Source organism: Gastrolobium bilobum, unplaced genomic scaffold (genome assembly GCF_033153095.1).
Source record: "Gastrolobium bilobum isolate Gb01-03AN ecotype WA unplaced genomic scaffold, APGP_CSIRO_Gbil_v1 utg70234, whole genome shotgun sequence".
Classification (NCBI taxonomy): domain Eukaryota; kingdom Viridiplantae; phylum Streptophyta; class Magnoliopsida; order Fabales; family Fabaceae; genus Gastrolobium; species Gastrolobium bilobum.
Window position 1 is genome coordinate 1 of NW_026896565.1, and position 20,899 is coordinate 20,899.

Here is a 20,899-nt window from a genome sequence, read left to right on the forward strand (position 1 = left end):
TGTTATGTGTACTTACTCAATAGTAAAGATGAAGCTATTGTTGCTTTTAAGCAATATAAAAGTGAAGTTGAGAATCAACTCAACAAGAAAATTAAAATGGTAAGGAGCGATCGTGGGGGAGAATATGATGGCCCTTTCGAGGAATTCTGTATAGAGTCTGGTATTATACACCAGACAACAGCTCCTTATTCACCGCAATCAAATGGGATTGCAGAAAGGAAAAATCGGACACTGAAAGAGATGATGAATGCTATGTTAATACGTCCGGTTCACCACAGAATTTGTGGGGGGAAGCCATGTTGACGGCTAATTATATTACTAATAGAATGCCCCACAAAAAGATAAAAAGCATACCATATGATATATGGAAAGGAAAGAAGCCATCCCTGAAATACTTTAGAGTGTGGGGGTGTTTGGCTAAGGTTGCGGTTCCTAAACCTAAGAGGTTAAGAATCAGACCTAAAACCGTGGATTGTGTATTCATCGGTTATGCACTTAATAGTAGTGCTTATCGCTTTCTAGTGTATAAATCTGATGTCTCAGATATACATATTAATACGGTGATTGAATCAAGGGAAGTTACTTTCTTTGAAGACATATTTCCGTATAAGAAAAAACATGAATCAAGTGGTAATGATGATGATCAGGTTGAGATACCTCGAGATGCTACAACTGATACTGATACCGTAGAGGACATAGAAGATGAACCTAGACGTAGCAAGAGGCAAAAGACCGCCACATCCTTTGGACCTGATTTTATGACATACTTATTGGAAAATGAACCTCGGACGTATAAGGAAGCTATAACGTCCCCGGAAGGACCATTCTGGGAAGAGGCTATCAATAGTGAGATAGAGTCTATCTTGTCCAACCACACTTGGGAACTGGTAAATCTTCCTCCTGGCAATAAGCCGTTAGGAAGTAAGTGGGTGTTCAAAAGAAAAATGAAAGAGAATGGCACTATTGATAAATATAAAGCAAGGCTTGTGGTAAAAGGCTACAGGCAACGTGAAGGTTTCGATTACTTCGATACTTATTCACCCGTTACAAGGATCACATCCATCAGGATGTTGATCGCGGTAGCTGCATTGAATGGATTAGAAATACATCAAATGGATGTGAAAACTGCCTTTTTAAACGGCGACCTGGACGAAGAGATATATTTAGAACAACCTGAAGGTTTTGTTGTTCCAGGACAAGAACGGAAAGTTTGTCGCTTAATAAAATCCCTTTACGGGTTAAAGCAAGCTCCAAAACAATGGCATGAAAAATTTGACAAAGTTATGTTATCAAATGGTTTTCGAATTAATGAATGTGACAAATGTGTCTATGTTCGGAATACTGAAAAAGGTTTTGCCATTGTCTGTCTTTATGTAGACGACATGTTGATCATGGGTAGTAATAATCAAATGATTAATGCTACTAAACAATTACTTAAAAGTAAGTTTGAAATGAAAGATATGGGGATAGCGGACGTTATCCTAGGAATTAAAATCCATAAAACATCTGCAGGGTTGGCATTATCACAGGCGCACTATATAGTTAAGGTTCTTGATAAATTCAAGAGTTTGAATATAACTCCTGTGAGGAATCCTGTAGATTCTAATTTGAGTTTATTAAAGAACACTGGTAAAGCTACAGCACAAAAGCTATATGCTCAAGTGTTGGGAAGCCTTATGTATGTTATGAACTGCACCAGACCTGATATTGCTTATGCAGTAAGTCTGTTAAGTCGCTTTACCAGTAATCCAAATGAGAATCATTGGAAAGCTATGGTAAGAGTTTTGGGATACTTGAAGTATACTCAGAATTATGCTTTGCATTACGAGAAATACCCCGCGGTTATAGAAGGGTATTGTGATGCAAATTGGATCACCGGCTCTAACGACACTAGATCCACAAGTGGATATGTGTTCACCCTTGGTGGAGGTGCTGTGTCTTGGAAATCGTCCAAGCAAACCTGCATTGCAAGGTCAACCATGGAAGCAGAATTTATTGCTTTAGATAAGGCCGGTGAAGAAGCCAAATGGCTTCGTAATTTTATTGAGGATGTTCCTAATTGGCCAAGACCGGTACCATCTGTATGCATACATTGTGATAGCCAAGCAACTATTGGAAGGGCCAAGAACGTCATGTATAACGGTAAGTCTAGACACATACGTCGTAGACATGATACCGTAAGACAACTACTCTCGAATGGAATCATTTCAATTGACTATGTTAAGTCTAAGGAAAACATAGTGGATCCGTTAACCAAAGGGATTCCTAGAGAGTTGGTTGAAAATTTGTCGAAAGGAATGGGTTTAAGGCCTATCAATTGTTGAGCATTGCGGTAACTCTACCTAGAAGAGTGGAGATCCCATGAACTAGGTTCAAAGAGACAACTAAGTGATGGTCGACTGTTCAAACACTGTGGAGTTTTTAAACTCATACTCATTCCTAAGACAAGACAGTGTATTTATGAGGGTAAGCATTAAGGCTTTTAGTGATTTCTTAATCTGTTGTGTTCAGATGATGTATAGTGATTTACATCACAAGAAATCACCTATGTGAGTGTGAAGTGAGGGCCGCTTCTATGAGAATTTTTAAAGGCCGATTCTCTAAAACACTCGCAGAACCAGGCAGGTGTCCCACGGCCAAAATTGGCGCAACAAAGGACCAACAATGCTAGAGAAGCAATTGTGTGACTCCTATTGTCTAGGTATACACTAAAGGTTGACGGTTCAAGTCGACCTAGACCACCGATTGACCGAGTATATCCGATAGGTTTTCACTAGAGAAGGTTCAAAGGTAACTCCACCTATCTCGATGCAGTTGTTTCTCGTTGAGGAATTTACACTTTGCATTTATACTCTTATGCATTTTGTCACGATGATTTGACTTCTTATCCATGTGGGGGATTGTTGGAATTAATGAATGAATTAATGTACAATGATCCATTGGTTATGAATAAGAAGTGGGTTAATAAAGAAAAGAGAAAAAGGGAAGATGAAGAGGTGTGTGGGTTTCAACAAGTCCCACATTGGACAATTAGTAGGAAATGGGAGAGTATATATGCTCCCACTTTCCTCTCTTAGATTGGCCCTTGGGTCACTACATGTTTTATGTAGGGGGAGAGCTAGGTGAGCATTGGTTCACCACACACGCGCGCGCCGCCGCCTCCGTCCGTCCGGCCGGCTCGGCTCGGCTCGGCTCGGTTCGGTTTGGTTCATAGTGTGTAATAAAAAAAAAAAAAAAATTTTTATTAAATAATTTTTTAATATTTTGTCCAAAATTTTTTTACCGTTGCTTCCCTCCAACCAAAAACGTTTCTACCTGCCGGTTTTTGAGCAGTATTGAACCGAACCGGTTCTTTCCCTTCGTGAACCAGTCACCGGTTGTGTATGCTCGCTGAACCGGTCACCGGTCGTATCTGTTCGTCGGAACAGTCACCGGTCGCACCCGTTCGCCGCCATCAGACACGGCGGTTCGCCGCCGGCGACTGTTCATCGTGACCGGTCAGTGTCTATAAATAGACACTGACACCTTCAAAAATCTATCCAGTTTTTTCTGCACTTAAACTCTGCCGGAATTTTTCTTCTTCCGGTTTTGCATACTGTTGTTCATCTTCCGGTGTGACTTCCTCTGGCATTTTGTTGTGTTCGTTTGGGCTGTTGATTGGTAGTGCCACCATTCTTCAGACGAAATCCGTTCTATCCTGGGAGACAAGTGTCCATCAACCTTAGGCATCAGTGAGGGGGCAAATTGTCTTAAGGAGACACGTTCTGTGGGCTCGGATTTAATTCCTCTTATACTGCATATATTCATCCTTTCATTCTGTCTGTTTCATCATTCTGCCACTGACAAGTAAGTCTGTTTTTAATATTTTTAATTACACAGTGATAATCCTGATCATCTACCTCCTCTGCTTTATACATGGGTTCAAATCTATTAGTGATATAATATCACCCACTGTCTTCAATAACACTTTTGGGCTTGACAGTATTGGCTTGGGTAACAACCCACAAAGCTAAGCGTGAGGGAAATTAGAGGGGAGAGAGAATTAAGGAGAAGAAGATAATTAGGTAGGTGATCACACCATAAGAAATTACACATGGTTGAGCCTGATCCAAATTGTTGTATTTCTCAGTATTGGAGCTTGTTATTTTCAAGCTCATTAGCTTTTTGTGTGAGATGGTGTCTTGAGATGATGTCTAGATATAGCATGTTATTGATTTGACTAGCATAGGAGGGGATGGATGGCAAAACGACCATACTAGCAATATTTTACAAATGTATCTCTAACTCAAAGCATTTTTGAAATGTATATAACCAAACTAAGACAGTCAAAACATATGAGGAGATCAGTTCCGTCAGATTAGAAACCACATTTGCATTTCAGAGAGCAAATTTGTGCCACATTCTTTTATTCTCGTCAACTTCACTGGCGAGACCTACACGTTGGAATTCAGCTCACACCAATCTCGTCACTTTATGTGGCGGGACCTCTCCATGTCACTCCAATACCGTCAACCAAGGTGGCGGGTTCATGCTGCAGGCCACCGACTCTGGAATACGCATCAACTACCATGATGGGAGTGATGACCATATCCGTGGTAGCATGCAATCACGTTAACTATTTTGATGGGACTGATCTCGTCATATATTTTGACTGCCTTAGTTTAGTTATACATTTCAAAAATTCTTTGAGTTGGAGATACATTTGTAAAATATTGCTAGTATGATCGTTTTGCTGGAGATGGATACTACAAGGTACACGCAACTCAATGTATGAGTAAATAAATTTAAATAGTATGGAGAAGATAAATGTATTTCTTTATTTAGAGCGTGCAGCATGATCTGTTTATAGACTCAATTCACCTTTTTATTGGTTAAGGGTTGCTTTGGATTTGATCCTATAATGCGTATTGCATAGTTTGTAGCCTATACTTCTGGTCCATATCAGTAGAAATTTGTGGCGAAAAGGAATCACGTGGAGAAAATCAAAGAAGAATAGAAGATAAATTGGAACATAGAGATTTGAAATATTTTCCTCGGTATCTTCTTTCGTTTCCATAATGGGGATTTATAGCCAAGATTCAGTTATAATAAAATGCTAACTAGATTTGAAAACTACTGAAAATAAGGCGAAGAAGAAGAGAACCATCATATGGAAATTTGAGATAAATTTTTTATAGGAAGATGGATGTTGACTTTTGATAGTAAAGCACGAGAGATTCTTAAATGTAATTTAATGATGTATGAGGTTAACATTTCATAAAGATATAATAATATATCATTCAATAACAATAATGTAGTAATATATCAATTTACAAAAAAAATGTAGTAATATATCATTAAATAACAGTGTATAATTCTTGACACATTTTAATGTAACAAAATTAAACTTAAGTTACAAATATATATGTTGAATTATAATTTCTTAAACTAAAAATCTAAATAATACTTAGTAACAATTTGCTAAAAAAAAACTAAAAATATACTTTTATCCCTTAATTTTACATTAAGTTTTGGTTTTTGTCTCAATCTTTTTATTTATTCATATCCTAATTTTTTAGAACTCATCAAACCTATCCTAACTATTATATTTTTTTTATGAATATTAATCGAACTTACTAACATTACATTTTATGTGAGCATAAACGCGTAATTGACAGTGTACTGAGTTCCCCTGTGATTTTTCTTAATAAAAAAACTGGGTTGAATTTATTGTTAATAAAAAAAAATATGGAAAGGCTTACCAAAAAAAAAAAAAAATATGGAAAGAAATGAAAAAAAATAATAGTTGAACAAAAATAAAACTAGTTGAGGGACGAGAATTATTATTTTACTGGTTGAGTATTAATATGCTGGACATTGCCTTTAAGGATTTTTTAAATGTTTAAGTTTTACGAATATTAAACAATGAAGTTGAACTTTTTTTTTTTCTTTTTGTGTTAAACTTCTTTTTATCAGATTCATAAGTGGAAGATATATTTGAAATATTGATCAAAATGTCAATTTTTAGCAAATTTTTTTTTCAAATACCATACGAACAATAATTTTTACTAGATTGCCACATAGACGCAATTTGTTACAACTGGTAGCGAATTACGTTTGCCAATAATTTTATGACACGTGACACACTTTCGCAGAAAAATGACGTATCATAATTCGCTACTAGTGATAGCGAATTTGGTCTGCAAAATAATCACGTGTCATAAAATTATTGATCACAAAATTCACTACTAATAATAACGAATTATAACATGTGCCTGATAAAAAATACTATTTATGTGATCTTTGAATAAATTTTTTGATAAAAAGTGACACTTTCGTCACTCTTCCAACATATTCATTGGCACTGTGGAATAGTGGAAATGGCGAAGTGTTCTCTGTATTTAAATCAAATTTTATAAAGTTTCTTGCAATCAAACACAATCGAGTACAAAGCAACGTGTTCAAGTTGAAGAAAAGAATGTATTTAAAAAAAGAGTAAACACCATTTTTAGTCCCTGTTAATATCTACGAAGTCCTTTTTAGTCCCTGGCAATAAAAAAGGACCAAATTGGTCCCTGAAATTACAAAAAAAGGGTCATGTTAGTCCTTATGTCAACTCCCAAATATGTAGAGTGGCCCTTTTCTTGTACTTTCAGGGACCAATTTGGTCCTTTTTTATTGCTAGGGACTGAAAAGGACTTCGTAAATATTGACAGGGACTAAAAATGATGTTTACTCTAAAAAAAAATTGAAGAAAAGAAACTGCTATTCTAACTGCATTCAGTCAACATCAACATCATCATTAATAAATTTTTGTTGAGAAGATATAGCATGACGTGTAGTTACTTCTTGACATATTAGTGAAAAGGGATGCATGGCTTTCTTAATAGTTTTTCTTGTGATGTTATAATTGATCTTTTTATGTGAAAAAAAAGGTTGGTGCTCAATACCTAATTCAGTTCAACGCCAGCTTTTAAGGTTTGCTTATCTTTCAAGCCATACCACGTTGCAAATTAAGGTACTTTTTTTCTTCTCTCATATGCCACATCTTTGCTTAAGGGTACAGAAGGAGACAAACCTTAAAAACACGAACAAGGATTATTTGAAAAATACCCCGTTTGGTAAGGGATCATGTATGTTTGTGGACAAAGATGACTTAGGTCAATGATCATTGTTTCACGGAAACATTAGGGACAGCATTCCCCAAAAAAGGATGTACAACTGTACGACTATTATCTTAAAAATAAAACTATATATCATATGGAACTTAAGGCGTGTTTGGTTCAGGAATTTTTTTTAGAATAGTAGGGAAATGAGATAGATAGAGAAATGATTGAAAAGATAGATAAAGTGAGATAGGTAGAAAAATATAAAAAAAAGTTGTTTGGTGGAGAAAAACTTTACTGAAAAAATTAGGTAACTTCATGAAATCAACAGTGCATTAAAAGCCAGATAACCGATTTTTCGAAAAATCCCACCTTCAAATTGGGTTTCTAAACAGTGCGGATATCTATTTTTCTCATAAATCCAGACAAATTGGATAGATGGATTTTTGGTGAAAAACGTTGAAACAAATATGGTATTTCTAAAAGCCATACTTGAGAAACATAGATATCCTCTAAAAAGCTCCCAACCAAACACCACCTTAATTACAAAAAAAAATAGAACTACTTGTAGAAAAAAAAGGAAAATATTTATGTTTTTAAACGACAGTCAATTTAGTACAAAAATGACCCAAACTTACTAAAGGTTGTTGAGCATACGAATGTACGGTGAGTTGATCAGAAGAGAATTTTTGTTGTTTGTTAGTATTGTCATATTATTAGCTAGAGATCATAGGTTTCATGTACGTAATTATCTTCTTGTGAAAGTAACTAAGATCGCCCATCGTACACCATTACCTCATCGTGCATAATCATTTACCAACATTGTTATACATGGTTAATGTAAATATCAATTTAAACCACAAATTTAAGTTATTAAATTAAAGTTACATTAATAATTTTATATATTATAATTTGTCATGTCTTCTCACACAGGAATTTTTTGGATTTAAAATGTGAACAATATAATTTTTTGATTTACCTTGAGTTCTGGTTTTAATTTATTTAAATAAGTATTGAGATAATTAAGTAGTTACAAAATTATCACAATTAATTCACCGTTATATAATTATGATTCTCCTATATAATATGATGATATTAACTAAGATATGATATCATCCATTTAAAAAAACAAAAAATACCCTACAGCTAAATTTAAGATAGTGTAATCTAAAGGCAGCGTGTGGGATAACCAAGAATGAAAGGGTGATGTGCCTCAGAGCACGTTTGGTTTAGGAAATTTTTTTGGAATAGTAGAGAAATGTAATAAATAGAGAAATGATTGAAAAGATAGATAAAATGAGATAGGTAGAAAAATGTAAAAAAAAAGTTGTTTGGTGGGGAAAAACTTTACTGAGGAAATGAGGTAACTTTATGAAATCAACAGTGCATTAAAAGTCAGATAACCGATTTTCCAAAAAATCTTACCTTCAAATTGGGTTTCTAAACAGTGCGGATATCTATGTTTCTCATAAATCCAGACAAATTGGATAGATGAGTTTTTGGTGAAAATACGTTGAAACAAACATGGTGTTTCTTAAAAGCTATACTTCAGAAATATAGATATCGACAGAAAAACTCCCAACCAAACACCACGTTATGTCATAGCCCAAACACTGAAAAAGAATGTAGGAAAGAAGTGATGGGCCTGGGCCTGGGCCAGTTCATGTTGTATGGAGGGGGCCCACTTACTAACGTTCCTTCAACGGTTTTTTGCGGAGTCCTTGTCGTTTCATTATACTTTTTTCAGGACGCGTGTGGAGCTGTCAATCAATATGAACCGTTCGATTAACTTCCTGAATTATGAACCGTTCCATTAACATCCCGTTGAGATTAATCATAATGCATAGCTCGCGCCGCGTTTCAACGCTCGCTGCTGCCGACAGTCTTTTTTTTAAATGAATAATTAAAAATAATATACGTGGTTACAAATAAAAGCGAAAAAATGACGTATCTCTAAATTAATAAATGTTTTTCAAAAGAAAAGTTTCTAGTTCTATGCACTGAAATTTAATTTTCGTCTGCTTATATTCTGAGAAAAAATTATGATAATTTTAACAGAAAAATATGTTTACAGTTATTATAGACAAATTATCTGTATTTACTCTCAATATAAATGAGATTGAAATATTAAAAAATTATAATTATAAAGACTATAATAACCCTGAAATAAATTAAAATTATAAAAATACTATGATTTCTACCCAAAATAATGTCGTATTGGACTTGCTACAGATAACTTATTTACAGTAATTGCTGAAAAAGCTAACCCTAACTTAAAATCAAAGAAGGAAAAAATCCCATGCTACATTAAATAAGTTTTTCTTTCTACACACCATTCGTTAACTGTGTCATCTTTTTTTTTCAGGTGGTATAGCTCACAAATTTATTTATATAACATGAGATAATTTATCTCCTTTGACATGAGATTAATAAAATCCATAAAAAAATGCATTTACCAAAATAAAAAATAAATAAAAAAACGCTATATAAGTTTATGAGGATGGTTATACTTATAATTTTTTTTTATAATCTCTTACAACCATATCTTAACACCGTTGAATTCAGCCAATCAACGGTTATCATTTATTGAGAATTGATAATTAATTAATGAGTTTAATTTACGAAAATCATAACTGTTGATTGACGAAAATTAACGGTGTTAAGATATGGTTGTAAGAGGTTGTAAAAAAAAAGTTGTAAGTATAATATTCCCTAAGTTTATTGTCTTCTTTTTTTGGTAAGCATATAAGTTTACGAGGAAAGTTATACTTACAATATTTTTTTTACAACCTTATCTTAACACCGTTTATTTTCGACAATCAACGGTTATCATTTATTATGAATTAATAATTAATTAATAAGTTTAATTTGCGAAAATCATAACCGTTGATTGACAAAAATCAACGGTGTTAAGATATGGCTGTGAGAGATTGTAAAAAAAAAGGTTGTAAGTATAACCTACATCTAAGTTTATTGTCTTACTTTCATGTATGTAAGAATTATTTTTCCTTTTTACTATAAATATTAAAAAGAAAAAATATTTATTATTTTAAATAATACAAGGTTATGTTATTTTTAATAAAATTATATTATTTTATTGTGTTTTTACATTTTTTTTCATTTACTTTTTTTTTCCTAATTTAATAAAAAGCAGAAAATAACAAAATCCACTAAAATAATATAATTTTATTTAAAGTAACACAAAATTACGTTATTTAAAATGACATATATTTTTTTCGTATTGAAATAGATTACATGAAATGCAATTATCTTATACTATTTTTTTAGAATTTAGTTTTAATCCGTAGTACAAATAATTAACGAATTTATTTTGAATATATCGTCAATGTAAATATTCTTATATTGAAATATAATTTATTTTGGAAATATATATTGAATCATAACTTTTTAATAATACATCAATCAATAAATTTAATTACGTTAATATTTATATAAAACATTAAATTCATTAATAATGTAACAATAAATTACAAAATTAAATGTAATTTTGTTTACATAATATGGGGAATGATCTATTTGCAATTTTTTCTTACAAATTATATTAAATACAATTAATCTTGCACTCTTGATTGAAGTATCACTGGTCATACTTAGTATAGTTGGTAAGAGTTTATAATTTTTTTTTATAAATATAATATTTCCAATATATAATATATAATAGTGTATAGATTTTTTCACACAAGTTAAAATGTGCAACTAAAAATAGAAGGGAAAAGTTACTTTTTGTGCTACGTGTGATAATATTATCTTCTACACACTCATCGATAACTGTGTCTCTTTTTTATTTTCTTTTATTTTTATTTTTCAGATGGTGGAACCCACAAATTTATCTCTATGACATGAGATAACTTATCTACATTAACATAAGATTAATAAAACCCAAATAGAAAACATTTACAAGCCGTTTGATAGCCGGTATTCTCCAGTATTCTCAAGAAATTGAATTTTTCTAAATTTTTTAATTTTCAGATATTATCGTAAACTAAATATTTTTATCATATTTTTGAAAATTAAGATTCCCAGGTAAAAAAAAATTGTCCTCTACCAAACGTTCTATTTTACGTTCAAATGGTTTCGGGGATTTTCTCCACAACATGTTTGGAATTTTGACGAACACGAAAATTATAAAAATGAAAATAAAAAGGGATAAGAAACGCACCAACAATATCATGCCACGTTTCATAGGTCGACAGAATCTGAGGCCAACCTTGGTAGCTTTATCAGCATCTACCTCTGCTGCTAACAAAAACACAAATACACGACCTAATTCTATCAAAGAGAGGCAAAACAAAATAAAACAAACGCGCAAAACCTAATCGACTTTTTACGATCCGATTTCTTCGAGGTGCGTTCTTTCACTCTTTGATTTTCTCTCCCCTTCGATTTCTCAACAAAAAGTTTTGATTTTTTTTTTCATTTTCCAGAAAATCTCTACAAATAGAATTTCCTCTTTTATCCCTCAATTTGTGTTGTCTTTTAGTAAAATTTCTGAAAGTCTGTGAAGATTTTTGCCTTGATTGGTTTTCTAGCTCTACGATCTAACGTATTTGATGTGGTTTAGACGATTTTTTTTTCCTGATTTTTTTTTATAGATTTGTTGGAAAATGGAAATGATTTTACCTTGAAGCCTATTTGTATAACTATTTACTGTTTGAATTTGGCTGTTGAGAGGGTCTAGGTAGGATGAGGTTGTGATGAGTAGATATTATTTGTTTTTTTTTTTTTTTGTGTGGGGTTAATTGTAAGAAGGGTTGTATGATAATGGAAGGCTGAAGGAAGAAGAATTTTGGTGGGACTTGTTTTTTTTGTTTTCCCTATTTTTTTTCTTCTTTTAATGTACTTTTGTAGGGAAAGTTCAGCTAGTTGGCTATTCATTTCTGATTCCCTTATGGGTTTTCAAGAAGATGAAGAAAGGAGATGAAGTGAAAATTTCTGATTTTGGAATTTCTGTTTCTTTAATTTTGGATACTTTTGACTTTGCCTTAACTTACTGTCAACACGAAGGTTATGTAGGATTAGTTGGTCAAAATTATCTTATAGATTGTTGCAGCTTGGATTTAGAAAGAGAACTAAGTCTATGTGTGTATTGATGGAAAGGGATGAATGGAATGACATTAGTTGCCATTATTTGGATTGTTTAAATAGGTGGAATGGAATATAAACATCTATATTTCTTCCACCCTATATGAAGGATATGTGATGGGATTAACTTATTGTTTGCTGATTTATTTACCATTCCGTCCACTTCGCAATCAATGGTGAAGTAATTATATTCTGCTCTATCTTGTTCTGTTCCATGACTTCCATCTCATCCCTTTTCATTCCTTTCCACCCATCATTAGATATTCAGATATAGACTAAATGTTTATCATAATAATGGAATAATTAGATAGGAAAGGAGCGGAAATGGTGTTTGGAGTGGCTAATGGAGGCTAGTTATTTGACATTGGCTATGTTAGTATTATCAGAATTTCATATTTTCCTTCTTCCTTCTCTTTTTTAGAAATACTTTGGAACATGCTATTCAGGCATAGTTGTTCTGAAACTTAGTGCACAAGTAAAACGTAATTTGTTATATGCTGAGGTCTTTTTTTCCTATCATATATTTTCATTTGATACAAAGTGCTTCTTGTGTGACTGATGATTGAATTTGTATGGTCTTCATAATTCAGCAATGTTGTATCTTACTTTCTAGTCTTTCATATTACAGAAATACATCTAAATGAGTCGTCCACAGGATCCCCAGCGATCATTCTTCCCTTTTGGAAATCCTTTCCGGATGATATCACCCAAAGGCACTAAGTTGTCTCCACAAATGCTGGCAGTATTACGTGCTTTCGAAGCAACTTTGGAAGAGAGGCTGAAAAAGCTTATTCCCCAAAGCAAGGATGAGATCCTATGCTTGTCTTGGATGACTTTGGCTATGCAGACACTATGTGAGAGTCATAATGACATTAAAACCCTCATAACTGATCTCGAGCTACCTGTGCAGGATTGGGATGAAAAATGGATAGATGTATACTTGGACATTAGTGTCAAGTTGCTGGATATATGTATTGCATTTAGCTCTGAGTTATCACGCATGAACCAGGGTTATCTTTTACTGAAGTGTGCATTGCACAATTTAGACTCTGCCTCTTCAAAGCAGTTTGTTCGCGCCTGTTCTTCACTTGATGGTTGGAGAAAGCATATTGGTTCTAAAAACCATAGGATTGAGAAATGTGGCAGCATTTTGGATAATCTTGTGGGATCACTTGATCTTCCAAAGGTTAAAAAGTCAGCCAAAGGGAAGGTTTTGATGCAAGCTATGTATGGAGTAAAGGTGCAGACTGTATTTGTATGCAGTGTGTTTGCTGCGGCTTTTTCAGGCTCTACGAAGAATTTGTTAGATTTGGATGTAGCTGACATTTATTCTTGGGCTCCAGCTTTTAAAAATTTGCAGGATCTTGTAAATGAGGAAATTAGAGTTAGATTTTCAAGTGGGAGATTTATTGTATTGAATGAGTTGGAAGTGGTTGATTCCTCTGTGAAGGAATTATATCCTATTATCCAGGATGTTGTAGATACTATTGAGACAGAATCACATGTGAAGATTGTTGTGGAATTAGGCAGAGCTACAGAGAAGCTTTCACAAGGATTAGATCTTCTTACAAAGGAAGTGGATGGCTTTTTCCAAGTGGTCTTGGCTGGTCGTGACACCTTGCTATCTAGTCTGAGGTCAGGTGCAACTGTCAATGACCGCATCTTGTGGGGTAATACAGATGCAGAAGTAGTCAATTGAATATGTTGCAGCCTAACTCTGGTATATACAGATGGATATAGGTATTGGGTTTTCTTTTTTTATGATTGATGATGGTATTCAATCTTGTTTGGCTTATTGTATTCAAGTTAGCATGAGTAATAGGTTATATAATTGTATTATTGTGCTGAAATGTATATCTGTGATGTGCTGTGTAATGTTGAACGATAAAATATATATAACAAAGTTGTTTGTGCTTACAGAAGTTTGTTAATTTGCGACCTTGGAATTCATTGTATTCATTAGTTCATGAAATCTCTGGGTCTCTTTCTCATTTTAGGTGGGAATTTTCTCTCTTGAGACTTTAAACGTGGTTGCTGTTTTTTTTTTTTTGTGGGGGGAATAAAACTTCAGTTGTTGGTTGTTGATTCTGGACTTGTCTTTTCATCTGGATCTGGAAAGGCTTTTGCACTGGAACTTGGTAAAAAGATTATATTAGGAAAATTGACAGTTTTTTTTTTTTTTTTTTTTTGCATGGAATATAATCTGCAGCTATTAGTTTACTTTCAAAATTTGATTAAATTTATTTGAACGATTAAAAGACAAAAAAAAAAAAATTAAGGATGCATATGAACTCTCAGCTTCATTTATGAGGAGTATTTGACTCTGTTCTTGAACATGGAATTTACCAGTTGGTGGGCTATATCTACATGGTAACATACAGGTTGCTGTTTTTAGGTGTGGTTCAAGCGCCTTTTTTTTAACTCCCTCTCTTGGTATTTGTTCATGTCCGTCCACCTTTATTTGTCCTTAACCTAGATGTCACTTGTCAGTATCTTATGATGGGGTATATCTATCATACAATATGTCTCTTAGCGGTTTTGATCGACTATGATATTACTTAGCATGATGCATGAAATGTTTTTATGGTCTGATATTGTAAAACTCACAGAACAGCTGCAAATCCTTTGTGTCCAAGTGCCACACCTTCTGATCTCGTGACACCTCAGCTCAGAGTCACTCAATGAGTGCCAATTTGGAATAATAATTTGGGCTTGCATTCCTTGCTATTGAGATCTGTGCAAACTGAGTTGTGGTCGAGATCTGAAAACTGAGAAGTGAATTTTTGATGGAATACACAATTGCTATATGCCTATCTATATCAACTCTGAGGTGAGGTGAGAGAGCTTTGCGAGGTCTGTTGAAGAGATCAGAGACCAAGTTTTTTGAGGAAGGATGATGACATTTGTGGGTGGCAAAATGGAGACTGAGGTACCTACCATGCCCTCTTTCTTTTTTCTCCTACTTAAGCCCTGTTTTTCTTTCCCTTTTTACACCATTAAAAGAAAGGCTTCAAACTCAAAGAACAAGCTAGAAAATCCAGAACAAAACAACGTGCTAGTGGAAGCTTAACAAACATAAACAGGCACCACTCATTATCTCTATGCATGACAAGCGTATAGAGTAGAGAACAGTTAAAATTTTGTGAGCAATGTTGGAGATGGCAGCAGAACGATACTTGGCTATGAAGAATCCCAAAGGAATGGCCATCGGCCAGTTACAACAGCTATGAAGATTGACAATTTGAAGGACATGATGGCAAGTAAATCTCTATGTTCACCATTCATGGTGATGATATTAAAAAAATCACATTTGATGGCAATAATTCACACTTGTGCTGATTGGCTTGTCAACGAGGGGAACCAACTTTATCAACTACTACCGGAGAGTCTACACCTTTACATGGAAGATATGGCTAATGTTTTAGATGTTCCTGTTTCAACTTCTGTTTTAATTTCTTTTTAGTCCTCCACAATTAAGAAGATATATTTAAAAAGAAAAAACATAAAGAATAAATGAGTTAAAAAAAACCATGAACTACAAAGAGACACTTCCAAATGAACAAACATAAAATATATAATTGTTTTATCAAAGATTCATGAGTATTAGTCAATAGTGCATATTTGTATTCTCTATACTATTTATAAAATCTTAAGTTCCTCCTTCTTAAAAGAAGAAAATAATATATAAGTTTAAATTATCTAGTAATTTCATAAATGAAATCATATATATATATATATATATATATATATATATATATTGAAAATATAAAAACTCAATCGCATTGGATCAGTTTTTAACTTTCAAATTGAACCAAACTTGTACGCATTATAAAGAAGTTTAAGAAGAAAACAGGTTATCCTAATTTATTATTATTAATGCTAAAAGTTTCAATAAGAACTATATAAATCTAAATGAGAGTTTATCATAATATTTAGGGGAAAGTAATATTTACAAACTTTTTGTTTACAAGCTCTTACAAATTACATTAAGTATGATCGATCATACTTCAATGGTCAAGAATACGGTCATACTTAGTGTAATTTGTAAAAAAAATTTGTAAATGGATGATTCTCGTAATATTTATATATGACCTGTTACCGTAAAATTAGCCATGGGTTTTGTATCCAATAGCCAAGACCTTGAGCCACCATCAAGGAAGTTTCTATTCATACTCGTTTTCAAATTCAATGGTCAACTTTGTAACCGAAATGAAAGGGAAAAAAATAAAACAATAGGTAAAGAAACGAACGAAGACTGACTATGACTAGAAAACAAACATGAGACCAAAATCAACTCCCAGTTGCATTAAATCGAATTGTATAGGGTAATGTAATATCTACGAAGCATACAAAGTTTACTCAAATTTAAGAATGATGGTTCTGATTTTCCATTTAATTGACTAATATAAATGGTCTAAATTCTTTGATTTCTTTGATTAGTATTCATAAACAATTATTTTTTTTGATCAGTAATGAAGCAATTGACGTTCTTCATTTCATATTCCAAAATGGGTGCGAGAGAGAGAGAGAGGCTGAAAAATCTGGTAACCAAGTGCTATTATATTGTAAATTTTTTGGGACATGATCTTTTATATAATAAAACTTGTAGTTGTAGATTGGTCTAATACCGAACAAATTGACTTGACCATTTCCGTAGGTCATAGTTGTAACACCCCGTAGTACTCCGGTTGTTAACATACATGATATTTAACATTCACAGCGGAAGACTTTATTTGAAAAGGAATAAAGCATCTTATAAAAATACGAGTAAACTTTTTCCAAAACATTTCATAAAAACATTTCTAAAAACGTTCACGTCAGATACTGCGAAAGCGTAAATCTAAATATACATCTACTAATTAATCCCATGAGCCAGTATTAGTGGCCATTGACCATCAAGATATGACATCAAGTGTCATTCCTGACGGAGTCTCACGGACAGCATAACAGTTGTATTTCGGATAACTAGAAACATGATTCTACACATACAGATAACCTAATTAATACAACAATTTAAACAGATAGCTTGCAAGTCCCACACGGACTGCAATCCCCTTAATGGGTCAATACAACTAATAAGGCTCCATGCCCAAATTAACTGAATACATGCATCAAGTCTATATTAATTCGAAGTATAAAAGTATCAGTAAATAATCCATGGCTCTAAGAATACTATCATGAGCCTAAATAAATACATACAATAATCTCCATAAAATAATTAAGCATGTTAACAAGTCTACATGCCAACATCAAATCTAAACATAATATAAAATCATCAGCTGCATCATCAACTACTCCAATGCGGGGGCCTTGCCCCTAGAAGCATCACCACTACTCTGGGTACCTGAAATGATGTTCCCAAACGGGGTAAGATAACAACATCTCAGTAAGCTCAAGGTTCATAGAGGATCCTCTAACCCCTGAGCCCACTTCCTGCATAACAAGTCAGATATAAAGCATATAATACAGACATACAGCATAAACATAGCATCATCATATCATCCTTGTGTAACCCTAGGGTCAAAGCCATAGACGGTTACACATGTGTGACTTCCAGGGTCAAGCCATAGACAGTCAACACAACCTCAGTATGAAATAGCTCCCAGAGTCAAGTCATAGGCAGCCTACATACCATGATCACTGGCCAGGATCCTCATAACATATATCATCAGTGCATCATCATAACATCAAGATCATATAACATCTATATGAATGTGAATGAATGCACATATACATCATACCATATACTTTCATACAATATAGCCATAATGCCCACCATCATGGTGGGGCCACAAGAGAGAGGAGTCAACTAGAACTAGGAGCTTACCTTAGGGAGCTTAGCACAAGCCCACACTCCAATATAATACGTATGCTCCAACAAAATCCTCAAGTGCACGGTTCTCTAGGCACACCTAGAGTAGGAACCATTCACATCATTAATTACATATTAATTAATCAAGTCATATCCACGACTTAATCATTTAATGATTCCACTTTTCATACTCATATGCCAATAATATGCCCATTACAAGCCTAGACCAATTATAACTTATTACATATTTTAGTGCATTATTACAAGCCACTTTAATCTTCAATTACTTACATAGCTTAGAATCACATGCAAGGCTCACTTAGATTATTTTCAACTCATCCAAGTCATATTTATGATTATTATAAGTTACTAAGGGTTCCCATAAGCCCACTTAGCTTAAATATCACTTTTACGGTTTTTCCATAACTGTACATGCTTCTGTTTTCTAGTTACTGGGCGTGACTCACTTGTTATAAAATTCTCATCTTTTAGTATGTTAATCTAGACTCAATTACCTTTCCAAAAAGGTATCATATGCCTCATTTGAAGTTTCCTAGCTCCGGTTATCACCATTTGAAGTTGGACAAACAAAGTTGTTTGCCAACTCCGAATAGGGCCCTAAACATCCTTTACCATTTCTGCGATTATGAAAATTATACTAAATAATTTGCTCTAAAATTTTTATTTAGACAAATAGACACATTTATCTTTAATTAGACATATTATGAGCCTAATTTGAGTAATAATTGAGGGAGAAAAAATTCATGGAAGTGTCAGCCATGTACAGCGCCCCTGCACATGCCTCCCTGTGCAGTCCTCACTCAAACGAACATACAGAATGGAATATATCTTCAATTGATACCAAATTTTGACACCACGTAGATAACATCTCAATAGTCAATTTGATATAAGGCACATCCCTATATGATCTCTGTGGAGGAAGATATGCTCTCCCCAATTTTGCCTAAAAACTGGTTACTTAGCCTTAAATGTGTTTACTTAACAAACCTTAATTACTTTTGATTATAAATCCTAATTCACATTAATTCTTGGATTTTTCTATTATTAAGTCGCATTATGAAATATCCTTAGTCCCATTATGTCATGATACTTAAATTTTACTAATTATTTAATTAGTGTACCTAAACCTTACTTTAGTCCAATTTTAGAGTTAAATCCTTGATTACTTTTGTTAATTAATCTCTACCCTTAATTAATCACCTAATTCATCATCTCCTTAATTTTAACACAACTAAACCCTTATGTACTTTATGGGGCAGATTTGATTAGCTATATTAATTAGGATTTTTAGCCATTATTAATCATGATTAGAGAGTTTTACTTAGAGTTAACCCACCTAGTTAATCTTTCTAATCATTTTTCCACACTTAACAACTTAATAACATTTTTTTGTCATCAAACCCTATCCTTACATGATATGGCTGAAATGTTCATGGTCCATTTTTGAGTTCATAGTCATCTTTTTACATGAACATCACTCAAAGGTCCAAAGGTGGCACCTTTAGTCATCCAATCCATCATTCCATGGTTCCAAACACACACACACTTAAGAATCATCATCAAACCATGACATTACGAAATTTTAAACAACATTCTCCTCATGAACATATCAAAACCAAGGCACTCAACAAGAAAAAGGGAGGCTTTTTGGTTCATATTTCCCAAGTGGGAGCTTACATCTTCAAGGTTTCTCCTTTAGCTCAAGTCTCCACCTTTTTCCACCAAGAACACACCTTTAGGCAAGCACACACCTTCATGAACATGCTCATGAGTTAGGCTCAAGAACATAAGAAGAAAAGATGATATTTTTCATGAAAAAAATTTAAGAACACTTACCCAAAAATCAAAGGAAACAAGCAAGCAAGTGTGATTCTTCAAGAGAGCTCAAGAACACAACTCCATAGCCTTTGCTCTCCACAAAACCATGGCTGTTTGGGATGATAAGGGACACGAAATTTTTGATTCACACCATGAAAATGGTATGGTTGTGAAGAGGAGAGTGAGGGGAACAATCTTTGTGAAGGAAGTTTGGTGGTTTAGAGAGATTTAGGTGAAGAAATCTTAGAGAGAAGTGAGAGAGTTTTCAAAATTTGAAACTTAGAGAGAGAAGGAGGTGAAGGGGCTGCTGATCAGAAATGGAAGGGAAGGAGAGGAGGGTGCCCTAATGAGGGGTGCCATGTCACTTAAGTGATATTCGTCCTTTAGTGAGACCCGGTGTAATTTTTAACTGATCTGTCGTCAAATTTTTACCCGAAAACTCTCAAGACCCTAACTTTAAGTACTTAACATTAATTTTGTCTAATTATCATGTTCATAACTTAAAAATTTGATTAGTAGGTCACAGATCCACTAACAGTTGTTTAATTGCACTGTAGTCTTTACCGGTGTTTTTAACTGTACCCGGATTTCATAATCTTCTTAACTTTAACATTTTTGGTCTAATTATGACTTGTTAGGCATATATTGGTCTTTATTTCTATTTTCTTATCTTTTTCCTGTTCCGGGATTCTATCGGATGCTGCTACAGCAGTACAAAATACCCGGCAGAAGTGACTTTTCAAAAATACCCCAATATGGGTATCAATCTTCACCAAATCATATCCTAACCTCATTCATGATGTTTATATCATTAGATTAGCTCTCTAACTATAATTTGCTAACTTGGAGCTATTCTACTAACTGTTATTACGTCAGCAGTCAAATTTAACAAATGAAAATTCATCTGTGCATAATACCTCAATATGGGTATCAAAATTCTTATAATTTTATGCTCATTCCATTTATGACTATAAGGTCATCATTATAACCCTCTAATTTAAAAGTCATATAATTAGGGTTATTATATTCACCACACCTTTTAAAAGATTTTGTCCTCAAA

At 33.6% G+C, this 20,899-nt stretch overlaps 1 protein-coding gene and 1 long non-coding RNA gene across 4 annotated transcripts; one reads left to right on the forward strand and one right to left on the reverse strand.

Moving 5' to 3' along the window:
• The first annotated feature begins 11,302 nt into the window (after positions 1-11,302).
• On the forward strand, positions 11,303-15,821 carry LOC133300594 (protein BPS1, chloroplastic-like). Of its 3 annotated transcripts, none has more exons than XM_061500167.1 (3): positions 11,303-11,451; positions 12,817-13,928; positions 14,803-15,821. In XM_061500167.1, the coding sequence occupies exon 2, from the start codon at positions 12,829-12,831 to the stop codon at positions 13,885-13,887; it is 1,059 nt and encodes a 352-aa protein (XP_061356151.1). In that variant the 5' UTR covers positions 11,303-11,451; positions 12,817-12,828; the 3' UTR covers positions 13,888-13,928; positions 14,803-15,821. The 3 variants fall into 3 exon arrangements, with proteins under 3 accessions (XP_061356151.1, XP_061356150.1, XP_061356149.1); XM_061500166.1 differs by having other exon boundaries at positions 14,798-15,820; XM_061500165.1 differs by lacking the exon at positions 14,803-15,821 and having other exon boundaries at positions 12,817-14,390.
• Positions 15,822-17,319: 1,498 nt separating this feature from the next.
• LOC133300593 (uncharacterized) lies at positions 17,320-20,193 on the reverse strand. Its single transcript, XR_009750074.1, has 4 exons — positions 19,858-20,193; positions 19,699-19,772; positions 18,016-18,100; positions 17,320-17,532 (listed from the first exon to the last, which is right to left on the reverse strand). It is a non-coding gene; the product is annotated as an uncharacterized LOC133300593 (long non-coding RNA).
• Positions 20,194-20,899: the final 706 nt, after the last annotated feature.

Bases quoted from the DNA above. Each gene is read 5' to 3' on its own strand.
- LOC133300594 (XM_061500167.1), top strand. From the start codon at position 12,829: ATGAGTCGTCCACAGGATCCCCAGCGATCATTCTTCCCTTTTGGAAAT.